Raw genomic sequence first — 22271 nt, 5'->3', positions numbered from 1 at the left:
TTAACAGATCTGTTTTGATCATTTCCAGTTTCTAAGATGTGAGGATTTTTCTACATTGAGTACTTTTACTTTTAGTACATTTTCCTGATGATACTTACATACTTTTACTTGAGTAACTTTTTCAATGCAGGACTTGTTCTTGTAACGGAGTACTTTTACAATGTGGTATTGTGTGTTTGGATCTGAATACTTCTTACACCACTACTTAGCACATTCTGCCATCTAGTCAGTGTTGAGTTATTGAAAGGGGGTACAGCGATTAGGCATTGCGTGAGGAGTGTGCATTAGTAAGTGAGGAGACCTTGATGAGATCTGGTCCCGGTGACGCCTGCTGAGAGAGCGAGGGGATGAAGGGCTCCTCTAAAAAACCACTGCTGTCTGACTGGCAGCTGTTGGTCCGTATTACACACCGCGCTGCTCACACACCAGGGAGGAAAGGAAAGACAAACGGAAGGGAGAGACAGTGCATTATTATCATAACTTAAAGGGAAACTTATTTACTACATAAAAACATCCATGAATATAAAAGGTTGTGCGAACTATGCGAATAAGGAGAACTTGAGAATGAATCCCATTTTCTTTGGTATTGTCCGTATTATGATGAGTTAAGAACACCTATCTTTCTATCTGTTCAAAATCCTGAAATGAACTGGTGTACTGATGACAACCAAATGGAGTAGTTGTTTAAATTGAATACATATAAGTTGGCGACTTTTTTGTCTCTGAAGCACAGCAAAAAAACAAGAAGGTTTAGTTGTTTAATTGTGGTATCTGGTCCTTTGTTATAAATAATGGTGTCTTTGGAAGCCCTTTTGGGCTTGCATACTTTTATGTGTGTATGACACAATAATACAATTATTCATTCATTCATATAACAATTTTTTTAAATCGGTCCAGTATTGAGCTAGAGCAGCCATGAAACGGGCTGCAGTGTTTTGCTTCCACTGTGTAAGTCCACTAAAAGTGCTGTGTTGTCACTGACAGGCTCAGATTGAAATTATGTGTCTGACAGACTGAAAAGACCCTACCAGTGGCGGTTCTGGGGGGGGGCGGGCAAGAGTGGCCAGTGCCCCCTTAAAGCAGCCATATTATGCTCATTTTCAGGTTCATAATTGTATTTTAAGGTTGTACCAGAATAGGTTTACATGGTTTAATTTTCAAAAAACACCATATTTTTGTTGTACTGCAGTGCTCTCTCTCACTGCTGCAGATCCTCTTTTCACCTGGTCTCTGTTTTAGCTACAGAGTGAGACCTCTTTTCTTCTTCTTCTTCTGTACTATCTTTGATTGCACTTGCACATGTGCAGTAGCTCAGATGTAGATCATGTCAGCTAGCTAGCTCCATAGACAGTAAAAAAAAAAAAAGGCTGTTTCTACAACTTCGGTCAGTTACAAGGCAGGATTAGCTGAGAGACTTCTAAATGAGGGCGCACATGTAAGTAGTTCTTTTGTAGATTATGGTGAACTTGTGTGTGTTGTAGCAGTGCTTTGCTATTGAGAACGAGGTAGCATGCTAGCGTTAGCATGCTAGCATTAGCGTTAGCATGCTAACGCTAACTACGAGCTAATGGTTGCGGTTAGCCTGCTCGTTTCGGCTTGTGACGTCACAAGCCGTGCCGATTTTGAACAGCTCACCCAGAGACTGAAGGCAGGACACATTCAGAAACTGTATCTCACTTTAAACAGCATGGATGGATTTTTTTCAAAGTTTGTATGTGTGTGGAAGCACCAGAGACACAAAAGAACACCCCAAATCCCAGAAAAAGTGATTTTTTCATAATATGGGCACTTTAATATTATGTGTCAACCCCCCTCTTGCCGCCCTAACTTTGGCAAATAGTTACATACATTTTTAACCCCACCTTTATCCTCAAGGAGGGGATAATATTCATGTGCAGTGATAGATAAAATGTAGGTTAACTCTGAATGAGTATTCTTGTATTTATTGATATGTGTATCGTTAGTCTTTTATAGAACCAAACCTATGGAGGGTTGATAGTATGCAACACTTGTGCTTAATATATTTGGTACCCCTAAATCGCATGTGGCCCCAAACTGGCCTCTCACTTGAAATGGTCTAGACCCGCCACTGGAACCTACAGTGACGTAAAATGTTTTTCTGTACCTTTTGCTTGATTTGGTCTTTGTCATTGTGTCCAACCAAGTCTCACTCACGGAGAAGTCTCATTCTGGAATCTCAAGTGTTTTTTTTCCACATTGTCAAAAATCAGCAAAATATTCTGCCATGACATTTAAAATCTTTTGCTCCCAACACAACAAACTCTTCTCGGCACTCTAACTCCAACTCTCACTCACGTTTTCAACGTTGTATTCCGGCAACAAGTCGCGTCTCGCAAGATTTTAGAAAAAGACTTCTCCTTCAGCGAGACTTGGTTAGACACAATAACAAAAACAAACGGGATCAAGTGGTCCCTTAAGATGGCTCCTAATGTCAATAATGTCTTATATTGTAATGTACATTATACTGTAGTCCCTACACCAGAGGGAGAGCAAGGCAGGAAAACCAATAAGGGCTTCTTCTATCACACATTGGTACTGCATTTGAAAAATCGTGATATCATCAAGTTTGACATAATAGAACATGCAAAACAAAACTGGTGAAATTCACCTCACTAACATCTTGCCCTGACAGAAAACCCATCACATGCTAAATAGTCTTGCATTGTCAGACCTTCCTCCACAGTGCTGCGGAGGAAGGTCTGGTTAGTCCAGCATTCCGGCATGGAAGAAAACGTGCTCTGGTTTATTGGCATTTTTTTAAACCAATCACAATTGTCTTGGGCGGTGCTAAGCACTGGACGCAGCCACGGTTCCTCTGCAGAATAGCCTCGGGAAGGAACTTGTTTTGGTGGAACGTGTACGTTCAAAAGTAGTTTCAGTCGTGCAACAGAAAACTCAGATTGGACAGATAGTCTAGCTAGCTGTCTGGATTTAACCTGCAGAGATCTGAGGAGCAGTTAACCATAGTCCTCATAAATTCACCGGAGGTTAGAACGCCAACACAAAGAAAGAGGAAGGGGACGGACATCCGGCCAAAAAGAAGGACATCCAGTGGAATTTCCGGCGGCACCGGAGCAGTCCCGGAAGTGGAACATCAGGATATGGACTAAATGCTGTATAACCAGAAATAATCCCAATATGAAAATGACCAAAGCCTTTAATCGCTTTGCATTTCTGCATCGTGCCAGACCGTTCCATGATGTTGTATGCAAACGATTTACATATTCATGTACCTATTGATTGCATATCTAAAACTAACACTCCTCAAAGCCAAATAAGTTTCCTGTGTTGTATAAGTTTCGTTTAAGTCTCATTCTGTTTGAGGATGAAAAGGTTTGCCTGTGCTGTGAAGTGATGATAGAGAGCGAGCGCGAGAGAGAACATGTGAAAACTTTATTAATTAATTAAATGCTGACCCACCTAAATTTTCTGCTCCTCCTGTGTAGCTCCCTGTGACACTACTTTCATCAAAACTGTGGATCTGGAATGATAAATTAAATAAGACAACGTTAACAAACAAAGAACAGTGGGTAGTAATATGACAACAGCAGGGAAAATTTTAGAACACAGACAGGAGTTATCAGCTTATTGCATTTTACAATCTAATGCAATCCAATTGCAAAAGCTCTACAACAAATCATATCTTAGTAAAGATATAATATTCAGTTTTTGTTGGTATGTGTTTCTCATACTCTGCCCCTCTCATGTCAACCTTGTCTCCTAGTAACTGCATGAATATGCAACTAGCATGGTCAGTACTGTTTCATACTTCTAAAGGACACACAATGTTTGCTGGCAACATTTTGTTCTAATGCAGGAAGTAGTGTGATGTTCGTATACCACAGTGCACATTGATTTTGACACCAAAAACTGAGTTTGGCCACCTTTGACTTTTTCTATATTTAAAGGTCCCATGGCATGAAAAATTCACTTTGAGGTTTTTTAACATTAACATGAGTTCCCCCAGCCTGCCTATGGTCCCCAAGTGGCTAGAAATGGCGATAGGTGTAAACCAAGCTGGGTATCCTGCTCTGCCTTTGAGAAAATGAAAGCTCAGATGGGCCAATCTGGAATCTTCCCTTTATGACGTCATAAGGGGAAAGGTTACCTCCCCTTTCTCTGCTTTGCCCGCCCAGAGAATTTGGCCCACCCATGAGAAAGAGAAAGACATCATGGCTTTAAAACAAGCGAAGCATGGCAGTTGGTCAAGTCCACACCCCCACCCTCCACCTCCCCCCTCCTCTCTCCTCCTCAATAGCATTTAAAGCTACAGACACAGAAATGGCACATCCTAAGTAAAGCTCATTGTGGGACTGGCTCTAGTGGCTGTAATTCTGCACCAAGGCTGAATTTCAGGAAAGAGACTTCAGATACAGTATTAGGGGACCACTAAGGCCTATATAAAAGCATCCAAAAAGCAGCATGTCATAGGACTTTTAAATAAGACCACTATCATTTCCTACACTTAAAGTGTTTTGAGTTGCCTAAATAGAACCATAAACATTGACATCATGCTTTATTTACAGGAGCGGACACTGGAGGTAAAACAAATAAAATGAAAAACATGAACTTTTGCATGTAGGTTCAATCAAATTATTTCCATTTTACATAAAATTCATAACAAGAAAGCATTTCTTTTCCGTATAATCAAATATCAAACAAATATGTTTGTATGAAATCTTACACAGTGCACTAGAGTCTTTTGGTGAAATGAGTGCTTTGGACATTTTGGTAACCAGTGGAATCTAACCACAGCCTCTGTTCTCCATCACGGAGTAAGAACAAATGTTTACAGGAAGTAAGGGTTTGGTATTCAATAGCTGAACTTTGGGTATTACTTAAAGGGTTACTACTGTTTTTTTTCAACCTGGACAAAAGTGCTCGTTTTGCCACTGACAGACTCAGATTAATATTCTAAGTGTCTGACAACATTATGGAAAGGATTTCTAAGGAGGTTGACCTTTCTGTTAAAGAGTAAGATCCTTTTTTTAAACATAAAAACATCCGTGAAATTGCGTTCGCTAAACCCACCAGACTCCATGTAAAAGTAATTTTAGCATCGTAAATTACACTTCATTCAAAGTCGACAGAAACAAAATAAAACTATGAAAATCTGGTTTGGGTCGTCTTTCCACTTTTCCAACCATCACAACTCTAGTTTTGGTTAATAATAAATACATAGTTTACCGATTTACATAAAATATGTTGGCTCTATATACGCTAAAAGTATTGTTTTTTTACATGGAGTCTGGTGGGTTTAGCGCTAGCGACCTCAGAGCTGTTTCTGGTTAAACAGAAAGGTCTTAAAGAGGTTTTAAAGGTCTATCTCTGTAGGAATCCTTTCCATAATGTTGTCAGACACATATTAGAATAAGAATATTAATCTGAGCCTTTCAAAAATTGAGCAAAACAAGCACTTTTAGTGGACGCTAACTGACAGTGAACATTTGCCCCATAGGGTTACATTGCAGCCCCATCTGTGGCTGCCAGTTACATTGTATCACGAAAATAGGGTCCAGGTTGAAAAAAAAACAAAATTACCCTTTCAATAATCTTACTTTATCATAACTTTTATTACTACTAGCGATCCCTACATGTGCAGGGGCCTCATGTCCTACAGACAAACCACACTGCTATAATAGTGTTAGTGTTGCCTTTGATGAACGTTTAAGAACTGTTGCATTTGCTGTTCGACTTGCCTCTTCCATTTCAAATGATTCCCTGGCCTGCCCTGGGCTCTTCTGCCTCAGTGAAAAAGTGTTGGCTGTCAGGGGGTGCGCTTCCGTCATTGGCCAGTGTCTGAGTGCTCCCTCCTGGACTATCAAAGGGGCCATGTTAGGCTGGGGCTGAGGGTCTGGAACGGCACCTAGCTCTTCTGCCAGAGGACTCAGACACACAGTCTCCGAATGTCCAGGTTTGACTCTTTTTAAGAGGACTTTCTTGTCTCCAAGACTGAGTGGAGGTTGCAGTGACTCCAGTGTAGCACAGGGAGAAGAGGTGGTAGCAGGTGTAGTTAGGTCCTGGGTTTTAGGGTTGTGGATTTGGCTGAGTGAATTCTTTGACGCTCGTCTGAGCAGCATGCCCATGCGCCGCCTCCTCTCCCGGGCCTCAGGAGACAGGGCTTTCCCCAGCGGTGCCGCGAGAGGGGAGGACGAGGAAGACCCCATCAAGGACGAGAATGCTGTAGTTACCTGCTGGAGAACCTCAAGCTGTCTAAAACGATCTGAAGGAGACAGGGGAAGAAAGAAGAAAAAGTTTGACAACCAATTTTAAACAGGGGGCGCCCGTGTAGCTCATCTGGCAGAGCACGCGCCCATATATAGAGGTTAATTCCTCGACGCAGAGGCCCATGGTTTGAAGCCGACCTGCGGCACTTTCCTGTAAGTCTTCCCCCCCTTTCATATCTAAGCTATCCTATCAATTAAAGACGGAAATGCCTAAAAAATAATCTTTATGACAAATTTGAAACAGATAAAATAGAGATCTGTTGAAAACAAAAGAGGCCAAATAACCATTAACCATGTATCCATCTAATTTAAGTCTTAAAGTCTTCTCTCGCCACTGGCATATCTTATTGGAAAGCTACCACACTACCTTACAGAACTTCTCTGTTACTCAGAGGAGCATTATCAGACTCACTCTGCTGAAGGGCTTCATGTTCCAAGAGCTCGTTCTGAACTTGGAAAAACTGCTTTTCACTTTGGTGCACCTGACTCCTGGAACAAATTACAGCACTTCCTTAAAATCAACCCACTCGTGCCTTTTGGACAATTTAGAAATCTGTTTTTAAACCTGCAAACTTCTACTTGTAGTTTTTTCACATAATTGTACACTCTTTTGCTTCCTTATTGTACTAATTTATCTATCAAATAATTTCTCTAATTCAGAAAGTTTTATTGTCTTTCTATTTGTCTTAAGATGATGTTTTCTGTGTTGTTCTGTTTTTGTCTTTGTTATTCGGCTCGATGACATTGTCAAGGAGGGTCGCCCCTAAATGATATATTGAGTATAAATAAAGGTTGAAGAGATGAATGAATGAATGTAAACAGCTCACCTAACTGTAGTGTGTGAACAGTTAACTTCATCTTAAACCTAAACTTACTGCTGACATCTGGGTTCTCCAGGTCTAGCCGGCTCTTCTGGGCCTCCAGAAACACCTGGAGGTTTATTCCTTTCGCCTGAGACTGATGATTGATGAATCGAGCCGGGATGCGTCCAGAGAGGTCAGGTTCATCGCAGCCAAAGCCCAGGTCCAAGAGAACCTCCTCTGGGTCATCATTCCACAGGTTGAGTACGTCCATTACACTGCCAAGAGGGGGCCAACAGAGCATAAGAACTGAGCATGTCTCTAGTGTACACTAATGAACTGTGTGTGTGTGTGTGTGTGTGTGTGTGTGTGTGTGTGTGTGTGTGTGTGTGTGTGTGTGTGTGTGTGTGTGTGTATATACGCATGCATATGTGTGTGTGTGTGTGTGTGTGTGTGTGTGTGTGTGTGTGTGTGTGTGTGTGTGTGTGTGTGTGTGTGAGTGTGTGTGTGTGTGTGTGTGTGTGTGTGTCGCCTGCGTGCATGCATGCGTGCATGCATGAGTGCATGTGCGTGTCACTAACCTGAGTGGTCCAGAGTGAGCTGAAGCTGCTGTGCTGAAGCTGTTCCACCTGCTGAGAGCAGGACTTGACCTGCGCCACCTGGACAGGTACAGCACACAACACATGGTTCACGGTTCCAGTCACACACAATTTTCAAATTGTTCAAATTTGTAACCTGCCTTTTTTTTTTAAATCACTTTATTATATAACATGACAAAGCCTGATATATATTTTTCTTCTGTGCCATAGAGATCTATTGTTGTCCAAAACTATTAAACGCACATCAGTGAGCCACACTGCTGCATTGGGTAACATGTTCCTTCACCACCATGAACACACACTGTAGTTTATTTTGACACAATCCCGCATATACCGTCCTGCTGCCACAAATACTTACAACAGCACCAAATGTGGATTACTCCGATGCTGAAAATAGTCCCCAACAAATACTTTGAGTAACGTTAGATAAAAAAACTACAGTGACCAGCTGTTTTAGGAAATTAGTGATACATTTTTAAATGTTATATCTTCAGTAGGAACCAATGGGTTTGGAGCTGAGAGCCACATACAGAGTATAAGTCAGAATGTATTGAGACACCGACACATTGTTGGTTTTGTTCTTTGAATGGGATTTGTTAACAATAAGAAAAGATCGAGATTGAGATTAAGATTGAATTTAAATTTATAACAGAAGAAAATGACAGCCATATAGTGAATAACTGCTGTTGTGTACTCACATTTTGTGCCCGGTCTTTGTTGAAGAGAACCCTGTGTAACCTGCTGTCCTTGATATTTCATACTTATCCCCTCTGATCTTAGCTGATTCATATTTTCTGTACAGCTGCCAAGCATTGTAATAACTTTCCTTGGACGCTATCGCTTTCTATGCAAACTGTGCTGTGTGTGTACATAGGTGGAGCTGAGGCTTATTTGCCTGGTAAATATAACTTGTAGTTATGTGTTCAGGTCCAGAGGCTGCTATCACAGCCTGAACCAACAACTGTCAGTCAGAGACGCACTGCAGTGCTACCATGTGACCTTTTATTAGTGTTTAAATTAAGCACAGAACACTTATTCATTCTAAAAAAAAAAAAAAAATGTAATCAGAAAGTTGATAAAGAAATACGATGGCCTTGTAGCACTTGTGAAGCGCATATCTTTAATAGCACGTTACAGGAACAGCTATTGAAATTTCTTCTAATCAATCTGCCTATTTTGCATCAGGTTATCAGGTCTTCTCAACATACTAATTAACCAAATTATAGGCAATGCCTTTATGCAGCTCACTATCTGCTTCAAGTGAATGTTATGTAATATGTGTTATCTCTATAATGCGTTTCATTCCATCAAAAACGGGCCCGGCTCTAGTGCTGTTGTGTTCCATTTATCTGCCTTGTAAAGTATCTTATTATCTCAAAATAGGGGTTGTTTGAATTATGTAAAAAAGCTTCATAAGCAATGAACAATATAAACAAGTATTTACAATACTTGTAGTAAACTCTTAGCAGAGTCAGAATTAATTGTAAGATGCACCCAACATGATGCACATGTTACTTGGATCACAAACATAATATGCAAGGAAGGATGCCAGCCATAGACAGTAATAAAAATAATGGACGAAACGTACAAGGCTTAGCAATGCTAACCATGGCACTGTGGACATTAAAATAGACCTGAACTTGTTTTTGGATGTTGTCCGTGTTTTCATCTTAAACTTTGACCCTCTCACTGTGTTTTTACTTTATCAAAGTAAACTGGAAAATTTTGGTCGCCTAAAAATGTCTTGTTCAGCATTCAGCCAACCAAGCTAGCTAGCTACTGCTAGCGTTAGCTGGTAACTTAAGGGAAAGTTTGCAGATTTTCTGTACTGCTGTACATAGATGAAGGGCGCCAGGACCCGGAGGTCTGCGTTAACCCACTGGCAAAACGCTGCTGGATGACTCGCTTCAGAAGGGTTGAAAATCAGCAACTTTCCCCCATTTAGCGTTTAGCTTAGCACAGCTCCATTGTAACCATAACACTAGCTTGGCCGCGTCATTCTCTCCAGCTCCACCCTCTCGTCCAAAAATCGCCACGTCTGGTTTCAAAAAATCAAGATTGCGACGGCCATATTGCCAAACTCGAGGCTTCTTTTGCTAACATTAGATATTTACACAGCTAAAAGACATATTTAGCATCACAGAGATTAGTTTTGTTAGGGCCGATCAAAAACGTTTCTCCAGCTCCACCCTCTCGTCCAAAAATCGCCACGTCTGGTTTCAAAAAATCAAGATTGCGACGGCCATATTGCCAAACTCGAGGCTTCTTTTGCTAACGTTAGATATTTACACAGCTAAAAGACATATTTAGCATCACAGAGATTAGTTTTGTTAGGGCCGATCAAAAACGTTAGCTGACGTTAGCTTCTCTGTGTTGCCAGATCTGGCGAGAGTTTGGTCCTGAGACAGAAACAGGTCTCAAACAAAGTTAATTTTCTCCATGTGTCCGTCTGGAAAATGCCATTTTAGTGTCAGAATTTTCTGGAGATATGTGGCTCGTTGAAGAATGGCTCCACTATTTACTTTGGTGACTATAGGGCGAAGGAATTAGTCATGATTTGTGTTGCCGTTCACTTCTCCCATTGGAAACAAGGACCTGCTGCTAGTCTCCTAAAGAGGTGTATAGAGGATCTTTGACGATACCTGCCTATCAGGCGTGTAGCACAAAATTCTGGACCCTGTACATAGGCATTCTCTATCGGCCCCTGTATACTGTACTCAGTCCCCCCTTTTCCTCTGACGTTCCTGCTGCCTGCAAAAACATGACAAACAGTGAGCAGACGGTAAGCTGTCTGAACATGTGATGGTAAGCCCTAACTATACACCAACATTCTCCATCCATCGTGGTTGGAGAGAACACTGCAATGTTTAAAACACCTTAAAACCTTTAGGCAAAACAGGGTAATGAACAAGACACTATGATCAAAAAGCGTCTATGAGATTTTACAGCATGTTTACCATTATATTGTGTTTGTTATGAAGGTATGCTGAATATGTGACAGATCTGGGCTTCGTAAAATGTGTTGCAGATAGCTTTCAGCTGTTCAGTGTTGTAGTCAAGACCACCTAAACCGAGACTGAGTCAACACCAAGACAGACTAGAGTGTATCGAGACCAAGACTTTGAGAGGTTGATACCGAGTCAAGACCAAGACCAGACCAGTGCCAGACAGCCAGAGCTTTTTCTCCTGTCTCCCGCATTCACTTTCTTGGGAGTGCGTGTTAAAGGGTCGGGGGGGAAGTGATTAACAGTAACAAATTTCAGTTATTTCATTAGTTATTGTTTGCATTTGAAGCAGGACGTTTTACATCCGATTACAGTAATGCATAGGCAATTTAGCGATATCCCTGCAGTTCTAGTCTTGACCGGTCTTGAAATAAAATCCAGAGTCCTCTTTATCCGAGATCGAGAGACAAGACCGAGTAAAAAGTGCGGTCGATTCCAAAACGATACCGGGACTTTGAAAAAGTGGTCTTGAGACCAAGACCGAAAAGGGGGGACTGAGTACAGTATACAGGGGCCGATAGAGAATGCCTATGTACAGGGTCAAGAATGTTGTGCTACACGCCTGATAGGCAGGTATCGTTAAAGATCCTCTATACGCCTCTTTAGGAGACTAGCGGCAGGTCCTGAGTGTATTGATTCCAGTGGGAGAAGTGAACGTGAACACAAATTATAACCAATTCTTTCGCCCCGAGTCGTTCAACACTAGTATTCAGAAACCATCACAGCACACTGGGCTTGTGAAAGACCTCTTGCATCACATCAGTCTAAGTAGAAGCCTTAAAAACACGAGTGTGTTCTGAAAGAATCTTCTGCCTCAGTTCTCTAGATTCCTGAACACAGCAGTGTTGTTAGACATAAATCCTGCAGCTCTGTGTTTAAGGATTGTTCCACCAACAATAAAGCATTAAAGAGATTACTAATAGATTAGGGATACTGTAGATTTGTTGATGTAAGATTTAATTCGTATACTTATAATCTTCATATAGATTTTACAGTAGGTTGGATTGAGGGGATGTCCAGAGTTTCACAGGCCTCTGAAACACTGTTAACTGTTAACATGTGTGAAAGCTTGGGAACAGCTAGGGACTTGTAAACAAGTTACCCCCACTCGGAAATCCTTTTCAATTATACTGTTATTTCTACTTGCCAAATATCTCTATGTATTGTATTTTACCTATTTAACAAATGTTTGGACTGATTAAATGTCTTGGGAACATTTAGTGGTCAGGGAAGTTAGTTCTAAGGGTTGTTTTATAGGTTCTACATGTTACTGTATAGTAATAACTTAATTTCTTTTTTATCTAGTCATTGTACTAGTATTTAAAATATATGTCTAGTATCTGGTTTGTGTCTGGGCCCCTATAAACAAGCTTTAGATAGAAGGGTATCCCATTTCTTCATTATGTCTTATGATACTTGTATAAACTAATCTGAAACTGGAAATAAGCCTGTTGAAATAGCAGTTAAACATTAATCATGAATGTGTTTCAAATATAACTAGAATTTTGTTGCAGCCTGCCTGATTACATTTCAATACAACACAAATCTTGATTAATTCCAACCTTCAAATGAAATGTTTTCAAATTTGATTGAAGATCATAAACAGCTACACCTTGATTTTAAAGTGACAGAAGCTTTAGACTACTGAAGACAGAGCATTTTCACTTATCATTACTGACATCAAAATGTCCACACATAATTGCATTTCCAACAATCAATATCTAACAGCTGTGTTAGAATAAATCGCAGCACTGTGCTCCATGATATCACTCAGCCTATCTCACTATTGCGTTTTTTGCCCTTATTTACATTGCTAATGAAAGTGACTATATTCCAATAAAATTCCCGTACACATGCAGCCCTGTAAAATAGGATTTTTTCAAAGGGTTCCAGCGGTGGCGGGCTTGTTTGACCGTGCTAACCCAGCATTCCTCCTTCATATCCAAAAACCTGTTGATATCCAAGTCTTTCATAATGTTTAAAAGTAGGTATGTTTCTCCTTCTTTTCTTTTGGCTGTGCACCTCTACCTCAGCCCTGCAAACTGTCAGCTGGTTGGTTTGTGTACTAACTATAGCAACGCACCAAGCTGACCGTAAGCTGTAAACAGGCAAGAGGCCATAAACTGTCACAAACTGCAGTAAAAACCTAGTCCAGACCAAGCTCAATCTTCTTTCTACTGCACAAGAGGCGTGATCAACGGGCATCAAATGACTCTGTACGTAATTGGATAGTCCTTCAACCAATCAGACCAATAATCCGGGTGATGTAGCAGCGTCAGCGGCATCAACGGGTTGCTGCGCTTCGGTGGCCGCCATGTTGAATGTAAACAAAAAGCTGCTTGCCATCGCTTCTCTATCGTCATCCTGTTAAACCCGCCAACAGCGCCAGGTGGATAAGCCAGTTTGTGAGATTTGTAACGAAAGCAGGATAGAAAAATGTACAGGTTTCCAGCCTGAGCTGCAGATGGGGCTAGGTTTACCTAGTCTAGTAAAAACCCTGATTGAGACACAGATTCTGTGCTATATACATGTCCAAAGAATGCTTCTAAAACCCCAATAACACCAACATATCACACGTCTTAATCGCAACAAAAATGCTAAATTCAGAAAAAGGCCTTATTCAGAATAGCAAATGGAACATGCTGTTTACATGACCTGTATCAAATTCGTAATAACGTCATATTTAGAATGATAGTGGAATATTGGTGCGCATGTTAACGTACTCAGTGCTGGCTGCGTGGCTGTGTACATGTGAAAGGAGATGAGAAAAAGAAGAATAGTGCCGCCCTTACCTCAGAAACTCCTGGACCGTCCTCACTCCCTGGCTACCATATAAAGACGCTGCAGGAGACAAATGTCATGTTATCTGGACGAGGAAGCAAAACAGGGCACGTGGGGCCAAACATGACACTTAGGCAGAGAAGCAAACATCAGGAAGGCAGAACACAGGGAAACGTCTCCTTGGTTTTCTGTTGGTTAAAATCCAGTACATCCTGTCCAGGTCTGGTGTCAAGGCTTCTTGAGCTATATTAGGAAAGTGTTTCTCTCTCTTTATCTATCCCTCCCTTCCCTCCATCCCTCCCTCTTTTTTTCCCTCCAGTGTGTGTTTGGGTTTTGGCAGTTGCCTCGGCCTCCCTCTCCCAGACTCGGACTCCATTATACACTGGCATGGTGTCAAGAACAAAGTAGTCTTACTCCTTCTGTAAAGCCATCAGTGGTGGAAGAACTGTTCAGATCCTTTACAAAAGTAAAACTACTAATACCACACTGTACAAATACTCTGTTGCAAGTTAAAGTCCTGCATTGAAAATGTTACTTAAGTAAAAGTGTGTAAGTATCATCAGGAAAATGTAGTTAAAGTATTAAAAGTAAAGAACTCTGCTCCCATTTTAGAAAGTGTAAAGGATCCAAACAGTTGTGTGTTTAATGGTCTAATCATTTCAGCTGGACTTGTAGGCCGTTATATTGTTGGCTAGTTTCATTTAGAATAAAACATCAGATTTTATAAACTACATGTGTTTTGTGTGCAGAAATCTTAATGTGTAAAGTAACTAATAACTAAAGCTGTCAGATGAATGTAATGGAGTAAAAAGTATAATATTTCTCTCTGAAATGTAGCAGAGTAGAAGTAGAAAGTGACATGAAAAGAAAAGACTCAAGTAAAGTACAAGTACCTCAAATTTACCTCAAAGTACTTGAGTAAAGGTACATTCCACCACTGAGAGCCATACCTTGTATTTTCTTTAATGCACACACCACTTTTGAAGAAGAAAAAAAAAACTCTGACACCCCAGCAGGCATTTCTGCAAGAGATGAATCTGTTCCCTTTGAAGAGCAAAAGTCAAACAATAAACTCCTGACTGGTAATGGCTGGTGTCAGTTATGTTGTAGTCCACAGTGTTCTGATCTTTTGAAGTGTCATGTAGTTTACAATGACATAAGAGCCCAGACAGATGCAAAGGTAGAGTGGCACTGGAGGACACAAAGGGAGAGAGGGGCTTTGTTGAAATTGGGAACTACTCTTTCTCTTTGCAGATGAAAGGAGCCCAGATATTATAATCAGTGGATGTTTTTTTTGTTTTTTTTTACTTCATTCGTTGGTAGAATGAAACCTTTACATTTTTTTCGGAGTGGATTTTCTAGCTGTATCACCTACATATTTATTTTTGGTAACATGTTGTGTGAAATGTTACTTGTTTAACACTCCAAATATGTTTGGTTTTTTAAAGATTATTTTTTGGGCATTTTTAGGCCTTTATTGACAGGACAGCTGAAGAAATGATAGGGGAGAGAGAGGGGGCCGCAGGTCGGAGTCAAACCTTTTCCCGGCACCCCTAAAAATGAATTGCTACAAAAAAAAGTCTGTGTGAATCTATTGTGAGCTCTGCTCTAGGAATATCACGGCATCGTAAAACTACACCCAGAATCTAGATGCTTAGATCATTCAAAAAAACATTCTGAGCCATTTTCAGAAAATAGTGCTTGTCAGTCATTAGTCAAAATCACACAAAGACAGATCGTGTTGGAAGCCCCAATACATTCACAGGTCTGGGCACTTGAACTTCCCCACCCCACTCTGCACCCTTCTCAGTTTAAATATGGAAGAGATTCTGGAAGCTCTCTCTGCTGGTGTTGGAAGATACATACTGATAGATACATATTTGGCTTGCTTTCCTAAACTGCAGAGTCAGTTTGCCAGGGTGTGCCTGTAAAGATTCCCTGCTGAGGATGGCACCTTACAAGTCCAGAATAGGAGGCTGTTTACCTTCAACACCCAAGGCCAGGTCATCGTCAACGCTGGCGTTCCTCCTCAGAGGCTCTGCACGGGACAAAGGACAAAGCAACATGAGAACCAGAAAAATACTGTTACAGACAGCAACAGAATGTTTGTTGTGTTGTTTAGCAGCATGAGCTCATATTCGTAATGCATGTCAGAATTACTGTCGGGAGAGATGAGGCAAATTACCCCTCTCCTCTGGACCGGATACTCGGGGGTGGGGCTAGAAGGGGGGCACAGGGTGGCACCGGCCCCCCTCTGAAATATGATCCCCCCCCCCACTGGTGCCCCCCCCTAATCCATTGGATCATAGTACTGTCACTTGGCTGCCTGTCTTCCCAGCCCTTGTCACATGACCAATTAATGTTTCCATAACGACCATCCACAATTCTGATACCATGGAACCAGCACTGGAATTGTTTTAGTTTTTTTAAGTGCCAGACTGAGCCTATAGAAAATGTATATTGCCCCTTACTAATTATTGGTCCCCCACTGTGCCACCCCACATAAAAAATAGAGGATTACCCTGTGGATACTACTTATGTTTGCTACATGCATTGACGTATAGATATATAGCAAGGCTAACAACGAACATAAAGGTTATATTACACTTCATGTTTAGGAGTACACTATTTCACTTTGGTGATCCCTTAACTCTCCATATTCATCTGGCATCATCTGGTCCAAATTTTATTTTGTCTAATACTTTGGCTCATGACTAAATACCCTCAAAACTGATGATATTCCCATCATCCTCAGCTAGACAACGTGTTTAAGCATTAAGCTCAAAGCATCACTGTGCCCAAGTACAGCCTCACAGCGCTGCTAGTCCTCCCTTTAACTGTTTTGGGGAATTCACACGTCATTCATTCAATGGGTCACTGGGAGATTGAGTCAGTACTTGTACTCAATCTCTCTATATTATTAAATAATTCAGGCACAGGTTAAAGGCTGATTTATGCTTCTGCGTTAAATCTACGCCGTGGCTACGTACGGAGGTCCGTGGAGATACCGACCCTACGCCATAGCCTGCACCTCTCGAAAAATGTAACTACACGTTGCGGCGACGCACGTTACTCAGCCGTGGCTTGGTAGGGTAGCGTTTCCTGGTTCTCCTTCTCCATAAACAACATGAAATCAAGGAGAGGGTTAACTTTTCCTGCTACAGATTTCCCACCGAGGTCAGAAAGAACAGGGGAGACACTGTTTCTCCCACTATGACTCACGAGTCACTACTCACTCCGAAGCTAATCCCTGTCACACTCTCACTCGCCGCACTCAACTCACAAGTTTAAACTTCAGGCCACTTCCATAGGCTAGGGTGAAAGCATAAATCAGGCTTAACAACATTTGGAGGGAAATCACATCAACCACATTTGATTTAGAGCCTACCACTTGTGCTGAAGGGTTATTCTTGATTGATTGATTGATTGATTGATTGATTGATTGATTGATTGTTCAGGAGTAGAATGGCCAGCCACCCATGCTCCCAGCTAAAGTCGTTCTATAGTCAAACCTTTAAAACCTTGTTAGACCGCGTTGTTTTTAAATCTCTATTTGGGCATTACAGCACAAGTGATTTCTGTTTGTCATTCTGTACTACCCGCCCATCACCGTGGTCTGGGTTACTTTCTATAGACCCTTAAATAAACCCAGCACAGTGGACAAAGGTAAGGTCTTAGGCTGGGTGCCAAACAGCCAAACAGGGCTGCTTTTCTGGAAGGTGAGAGGAGCGGGCAGAGGCATGAGGAGCAATCTGGTGTTCCCATGGTTTTCTCAACCACCATTTGCATGCTGTTTGAATGGGCTGGCCTCAGGCCGGGGGGGGGGCTGTATATGTTAGATAATACACACTGCTAAGCAACGTGTGAATTCATCTGGCCTGTGATTTTAACACATTTTAACACCCAGCAGTGTAATTAATTCAGAAATAATAATTTATATTCAGCATTATGGAAAAGAAATGTGAAAGTGTCAAACACTCCTCAACCAATAATAACTGTAGCAACTGATAGAAAGAAGTGGCAAAAAAATTCAATTTGAAAAAAGGATTTAGAGTGGATTTGAGGGGCTCCCTGGTAGAGTTAGAATCCGGCCCTGGCCCTTTACTGCAGGTCTTCCCCTCTCTCTACCCCTTCCTCTCTGTCATTACAGTATCTAAATAAAGCACAAAATGCCTAAAGAAAGTCTTTAAAAAAGTTTACTGGATAATTTAAAAAAACAACAATGAATTCCCTACACTAAAGCAGCAATGGCTGTCGGTGTATTACACTGCACAGCAGCACATTTTGTACATATTGCATTTCAGCTACTGTATGTCTGCATCTTCTCTCACTAATGACTTCTGTGACATAATACACGCGGGCTTGACATTACCTATCAACTCACAGCCCGTTACTTAACCAGAACTATCCTACTCATTCTGCTCTCATCCATACTACTCTGAAGCAAACCAAACGCTGTACTCACCATCGTGTACCACCAAATCACACAAGGAAGAATACAATGTAAAGTTGACACAGAGTAAAGGCAACAGACACCTCTCCACAGTTAAATCAAAGAGTGACGGGGATTTCCATTAGTCATACCTGCAGCTTCCCGCAGTGGCTCATGCTTTGCATCTTCCCTGCAAACACAGGTCACATTTTATTAGAAGGAGGGACAGAATACGAGAAAGCACGCACACACACACACACACACACACACACACACACACACACACACACACACACGTGATGTGGGCAATATAAACATATAGTATGGTGTCTGGAGTGTACCACCCAAATATTTATACAGTATCATTCAAATGCATCACATAACAGAAACATTAAAGCAGAAGATATATATTTATTGTAAGGATTATCATAGGAAGACACAGTACAACCGATATCTTAAAGAAAATGCAAATCCATTTAAACGTTCATCTATTTAAGTCAATATTTAACTAACTGACACAATTACAGTGCCACATCTAGTCATTTTTTCTTTTTTTTTTTAACTTCAGTGCTTGATACCATGCATTGAGTTAGTCACTTTTTAAAACAAAACTGGATATTGATCCTTTAACGACCAGACAGTATTTGTTCTGGGTTGTCATGTATGCTTATGGCACAGTCAATACGCATTTTAGCAGTCATATTGTTGTTCTTTTTTCAGAATAAGTCAGGCTACTCAAACCATGTTTCTTCTATTCGTAAAATAAAAAAAAAAGCTTATTTCAATGGAAAAGGGATACATATTTTTTAAAGTTTCAATACTTTAACACAACACAAAGAAGGTGACACTTTCTGTGAAGCATCATATACCAGCTGGTGCTGTGTCCGGACAAGTGCAGGATACATTGTAAATACATTTTACCATTTATTCTCTTTACTTATTATTATTATTTTTTTTTTTTATTATCTTTGTCTTGTACTTTCCCCCTATCCCTTGCTAGCCTGGTCCTACCAGACTCTGGTACATTTCATTTGTACAGAGAGTCTGGCCACTCTCCATTGACAAGTGTTAACTTCCTTGAAGGCGGGTACTCTGTTGAAGTTTAAAACTATTGGATCTGCCCAGAGCCACTCTGGATCTGCCATAACCAATCGCTAACGTTTGGTCGTGACGTCGGCTTAGCGTCGCTAGCGTTAGCCTTAGCCAACTCCTTCACCACTAACAGAGCGAGCTGGAAAATCAAACTTTTCCCGAACCCCGTGGGGAGGAGGGCCACAACATCATGGCCACCAACAAAACTCAGCAAAGATTGTTCTTGCTCGGGCTTTAACTTCTGGATATTCGACAGCGTTGCCACAACGGACCGAATGGCTTCGTTCGCATCTTTCTCTGCCGCCATTAGTACGGAACTCACCAAAGGTTACCGAACCTCAACGTCATCGTTCTCAGCCACTCCCTCTGTTCGCTAATTGGACCGCCAAATATTTGGCCGGAGAAAACCAGCGAATATACCGCAAACCCAGGCGTAGTACTTAAGGAAAATAAAAATTGAGCAGAATGACAGAGGAGAGCGGAGCCAGGCTAATCCCTTGCTGCTGCAACAGTGTGAACTTCCCCATTGTGGGATTAATAAAGGATTTTAAATCTTATCTGGGTAATGAAGTCTGCACGTGCCAAAAGATACGCTTTATCGCCAATCATCAATGAATTGAAAGATGTGTAGTCATCTCGCATATCTAACAAATGAAATGAGATTGCTAACCCTGACACAGCAGCCTATATTCCCATTGTGATACTCACTCAGTCACAGTGGTGGTGAGCCATTTCCTGACACTGTCCTGGCTCGAGTTTCCTGTGGTTGACATGATGCAACACATTATAACAAGGCTGGTGATGAGTAACTGCTGATAGCAAACACACAGAGTGACACAAGTAGGAAGGCCCATCACAACTGTGTCCACATTCAAAAGCAAACTCGAAACCGTCTTATTTTCTCTGGCATTTGTTTAATTACTTTACTTAGTTTGGTAATCCAGTGGTGGAATGTAACTAAGTACGTTTACCCCAGTACTGTACTTAAGTGCAAATGTTGAGGTACTTGTACTTTACTTGAGTCTTTTCTTTTCATGTCACTTTCTACTTCTACTCCACTACATTTCAGAGAGAAATATTGTACTTTTCACTCCAATACATTCATCTGACAGCTTTAGTTACTAGTTACTTTACACATTAAGATTCCTGCACACAAAACAAATGTAGTTTATAAAATCTGATGTTTTATTCTAAATGAAACTAGCCAACAATATAACGGCCTGCAAGTCCAGCTGAAATGATTAGACCATTAAATACACAACTGTTTGGATCCTTTACACTTTCTAAAATGGGAGGAGAGTTCTTTACTTCTAATACTTTAACTAGGTTTTCCTGATGATACTTACATACTTTTACTTAAGTAACATTTTCAATGCAGTACTTTTCTTTGTAACAGAGTATTTTTACAGTGTGGTATCAGAACTTTTACTTAAGTAAAGGATCTGAATACTTCTTCCACTGCTGCGGTATTCCACCACAGATTTATCCACACTGCATATGTGTGTACTCAAAACTGCATCACTGTGCAACAATAACAGCAGACTTGATGTTCACTGATGTTGACTCAAGCAAGTTTTACAGTCCTGTGGGTTGAATGTCATGCATGGAAAATTGAAAAACACAATAGTACACGGTTGAAAATGATTGCAATTAACTTTTAATGTCAGTTTAACTTCACATTAGTAAAAGGTGATTAATACTAAATAGGATTAAACTGGTAAAATCGCTGGTAACATTCTTTGATTTCAGTATGTATCATAGGCTGATAAACAGGGGTGGGGCTAGAAGGGGGGCAACAGGGTGGCACCCCCCACCCCCCGTCAATCTGACAATTGTGATTTCCATTGGATCAGAGTACTGTCACTTGGCTGCCTGTTCTGCCAATCTTCCCAGCCCTTGTCACAGGACCAATTGTTTCCATGACAACCATCCAAAGTTCTGGTACCATGGAACCAGCATTGGAATTGTTTTTTTTTTTTTTCAAAGTGGCAGACTGAGCCTATAGAAAATGTGTATTTTATTCTGATATACAATTTGTTTAAAATGAAAACAAGGGAAATTAATAATGAATGTGAAGTTGTATTAACATAATTACATTATGTTTTTCTATCCTATCCAATACTTCCTATATTTCTAAGCAGACTTTCTATGCTGTATAAAATGTCCCCCTCCCTGTTACACACCACTTGCTGACAAAGTACATTTTGGTAGCGTCCATACCGTGAGCGTCCTGGTCGTGAGCTGTGATGAACTCGGGTAGGTCCATGGGGCTCCAGTGGACCCTGGATGCCACTAGATTGCTCCTCTTGGCCGGAGCTCCTTCAGATGCCATGGCACGAAACTGGAGTGGTGACCACCGGCAGGGTTATTATAGTAAACGCCAATGAAAACTAAAAATAAGCAGTAGGGCTGGGTACCGAATCTAATACTTTTAAGGCACCGACCGAATTGCCTCTAAAGTATTGAGTATCAAAAAATGCCTCGTCATTTAATACCCGATTTCAATACCTAAAGAGTGAATCTCATCAGAGTCAGAGAGCCAATCAGCATGCAGCATGCTTCTTCCAAGACCTAATAGTGTCTGTGATTGGCTGTCTGATGTTACACGTAGTAGAGGCACGCAGGAAAAACTCTACGTTACACAGAGACGGCTCACGTAGTAGGAGCTGAAAAATACATAAAAAGATTTGTGCCGTTATGTTGTAATTTCTTTTTGTTTTATACAATTGGTATCGAAAAAAGCATTGTTTAGGAACTGGTATCAAAGTCCCGGATTTTGATATCGGTACCTGTACCAAAGTTTTTTGAAAGATACCCAGCCCTAATAAGCAGTGAAACACATTTTTTGGTAAACTAAATTATATTTTAAATAATAATTAATAAACATTAAAACCTTCAAGAAAACCTAAACTGAAACTATATTGCCAGATTAAAAAAAGATTATGGTCATTCCTATACAGTTCTCAAAGCATGTATTGTGTATGCATATGTAGCTACATATGCTACTTCTGAGACATTAGACCTGGCCCTAACAGAAAACACTGAAACTATGTAAAACCCTAACCCGAACTATTGTAACTACTGTAAAACTAAATATATAAAAAAACCTTTCTGAAAAACTGAAACTGAACTAAAACTAGCAAACACACTCTGAAAAGGTACCTAAAACTAAACTCAAATCGAAAAGTCAAAACCAAAATTAAATAAAAACTAATTTTCTCAAATTCTAAACTCTTACAACCTTGTCACAGAGGGGATCACCAGCCTTTACCCACTAAGTCAATGTACCCACATCATTGGTGATTATTTATCAA

At 40.7% G+C, this 22271-nt stretch overlaps 1 protein-coding gene across 1 annotated transcript in view; it reads right to left on the bottom strand.

Moving 5' to 3' along the window:
• Positions 1-22271, bottom strand: part of itprid1 (ITPR interacting domain containing 1) — a 34704-nt gene that overhangs the window by 11547 nt on the left and 886 nt on the right. The window contains exons 2-11 of the mRNA XM_031300160.2: positions 21178-21298; positions 19666-19717; positions 18018-18055; positions 15418-15471; positions 13445-13493; positions 7630-7707; positions 7124-7326; positions 5721-6244; positions 3442-3502; positions 302-414 (exon numbers count right to left, since the gene is read on the bottom strand). Coding sequence (XP_031156020.1) covers positions 302-414; positions 3442-3502; positions 5721-6244; positions 7124-7326; positions 7630-7707; positions 13445-13493; positions 15418-15471; positions 18018-18055; positions 19666-19717; positions 21178-21289 — 1284 coding nt within the window. The 5' untranslated portion in view covers positions 21290-21298. The remainder of the gene's footprint in view (positions 1-301; positions 415-3441; positions 3503-5720; positions 6245-7123; positions 7327-7629; positions 7708-13444; positions 13494-15417; positions 15472-18017; positions 18056-19665; positions 19718-21177; positions 21299-22271) is intronic.

This window comes from Sander lucioperca, chromosome 23 (genome assembly GCF_008315115.2).
Source record: "Sander lucioperca isolate FBNREF2018 chromosome 23, SLUC_FBN_1.2, whole genome shotgun sequence".
Taxonomy (NCBI): Eukaryota; Metazoa; Chordata; class Actinopteri; order Perciformes; family Percidae; genus Sander; species Sander lucioperca.
The sequence above is the reverse complement of the archived record's forward strand: the minus strand, read 5'-3'. Positions and strand labels throughout refer to the sequence as shown.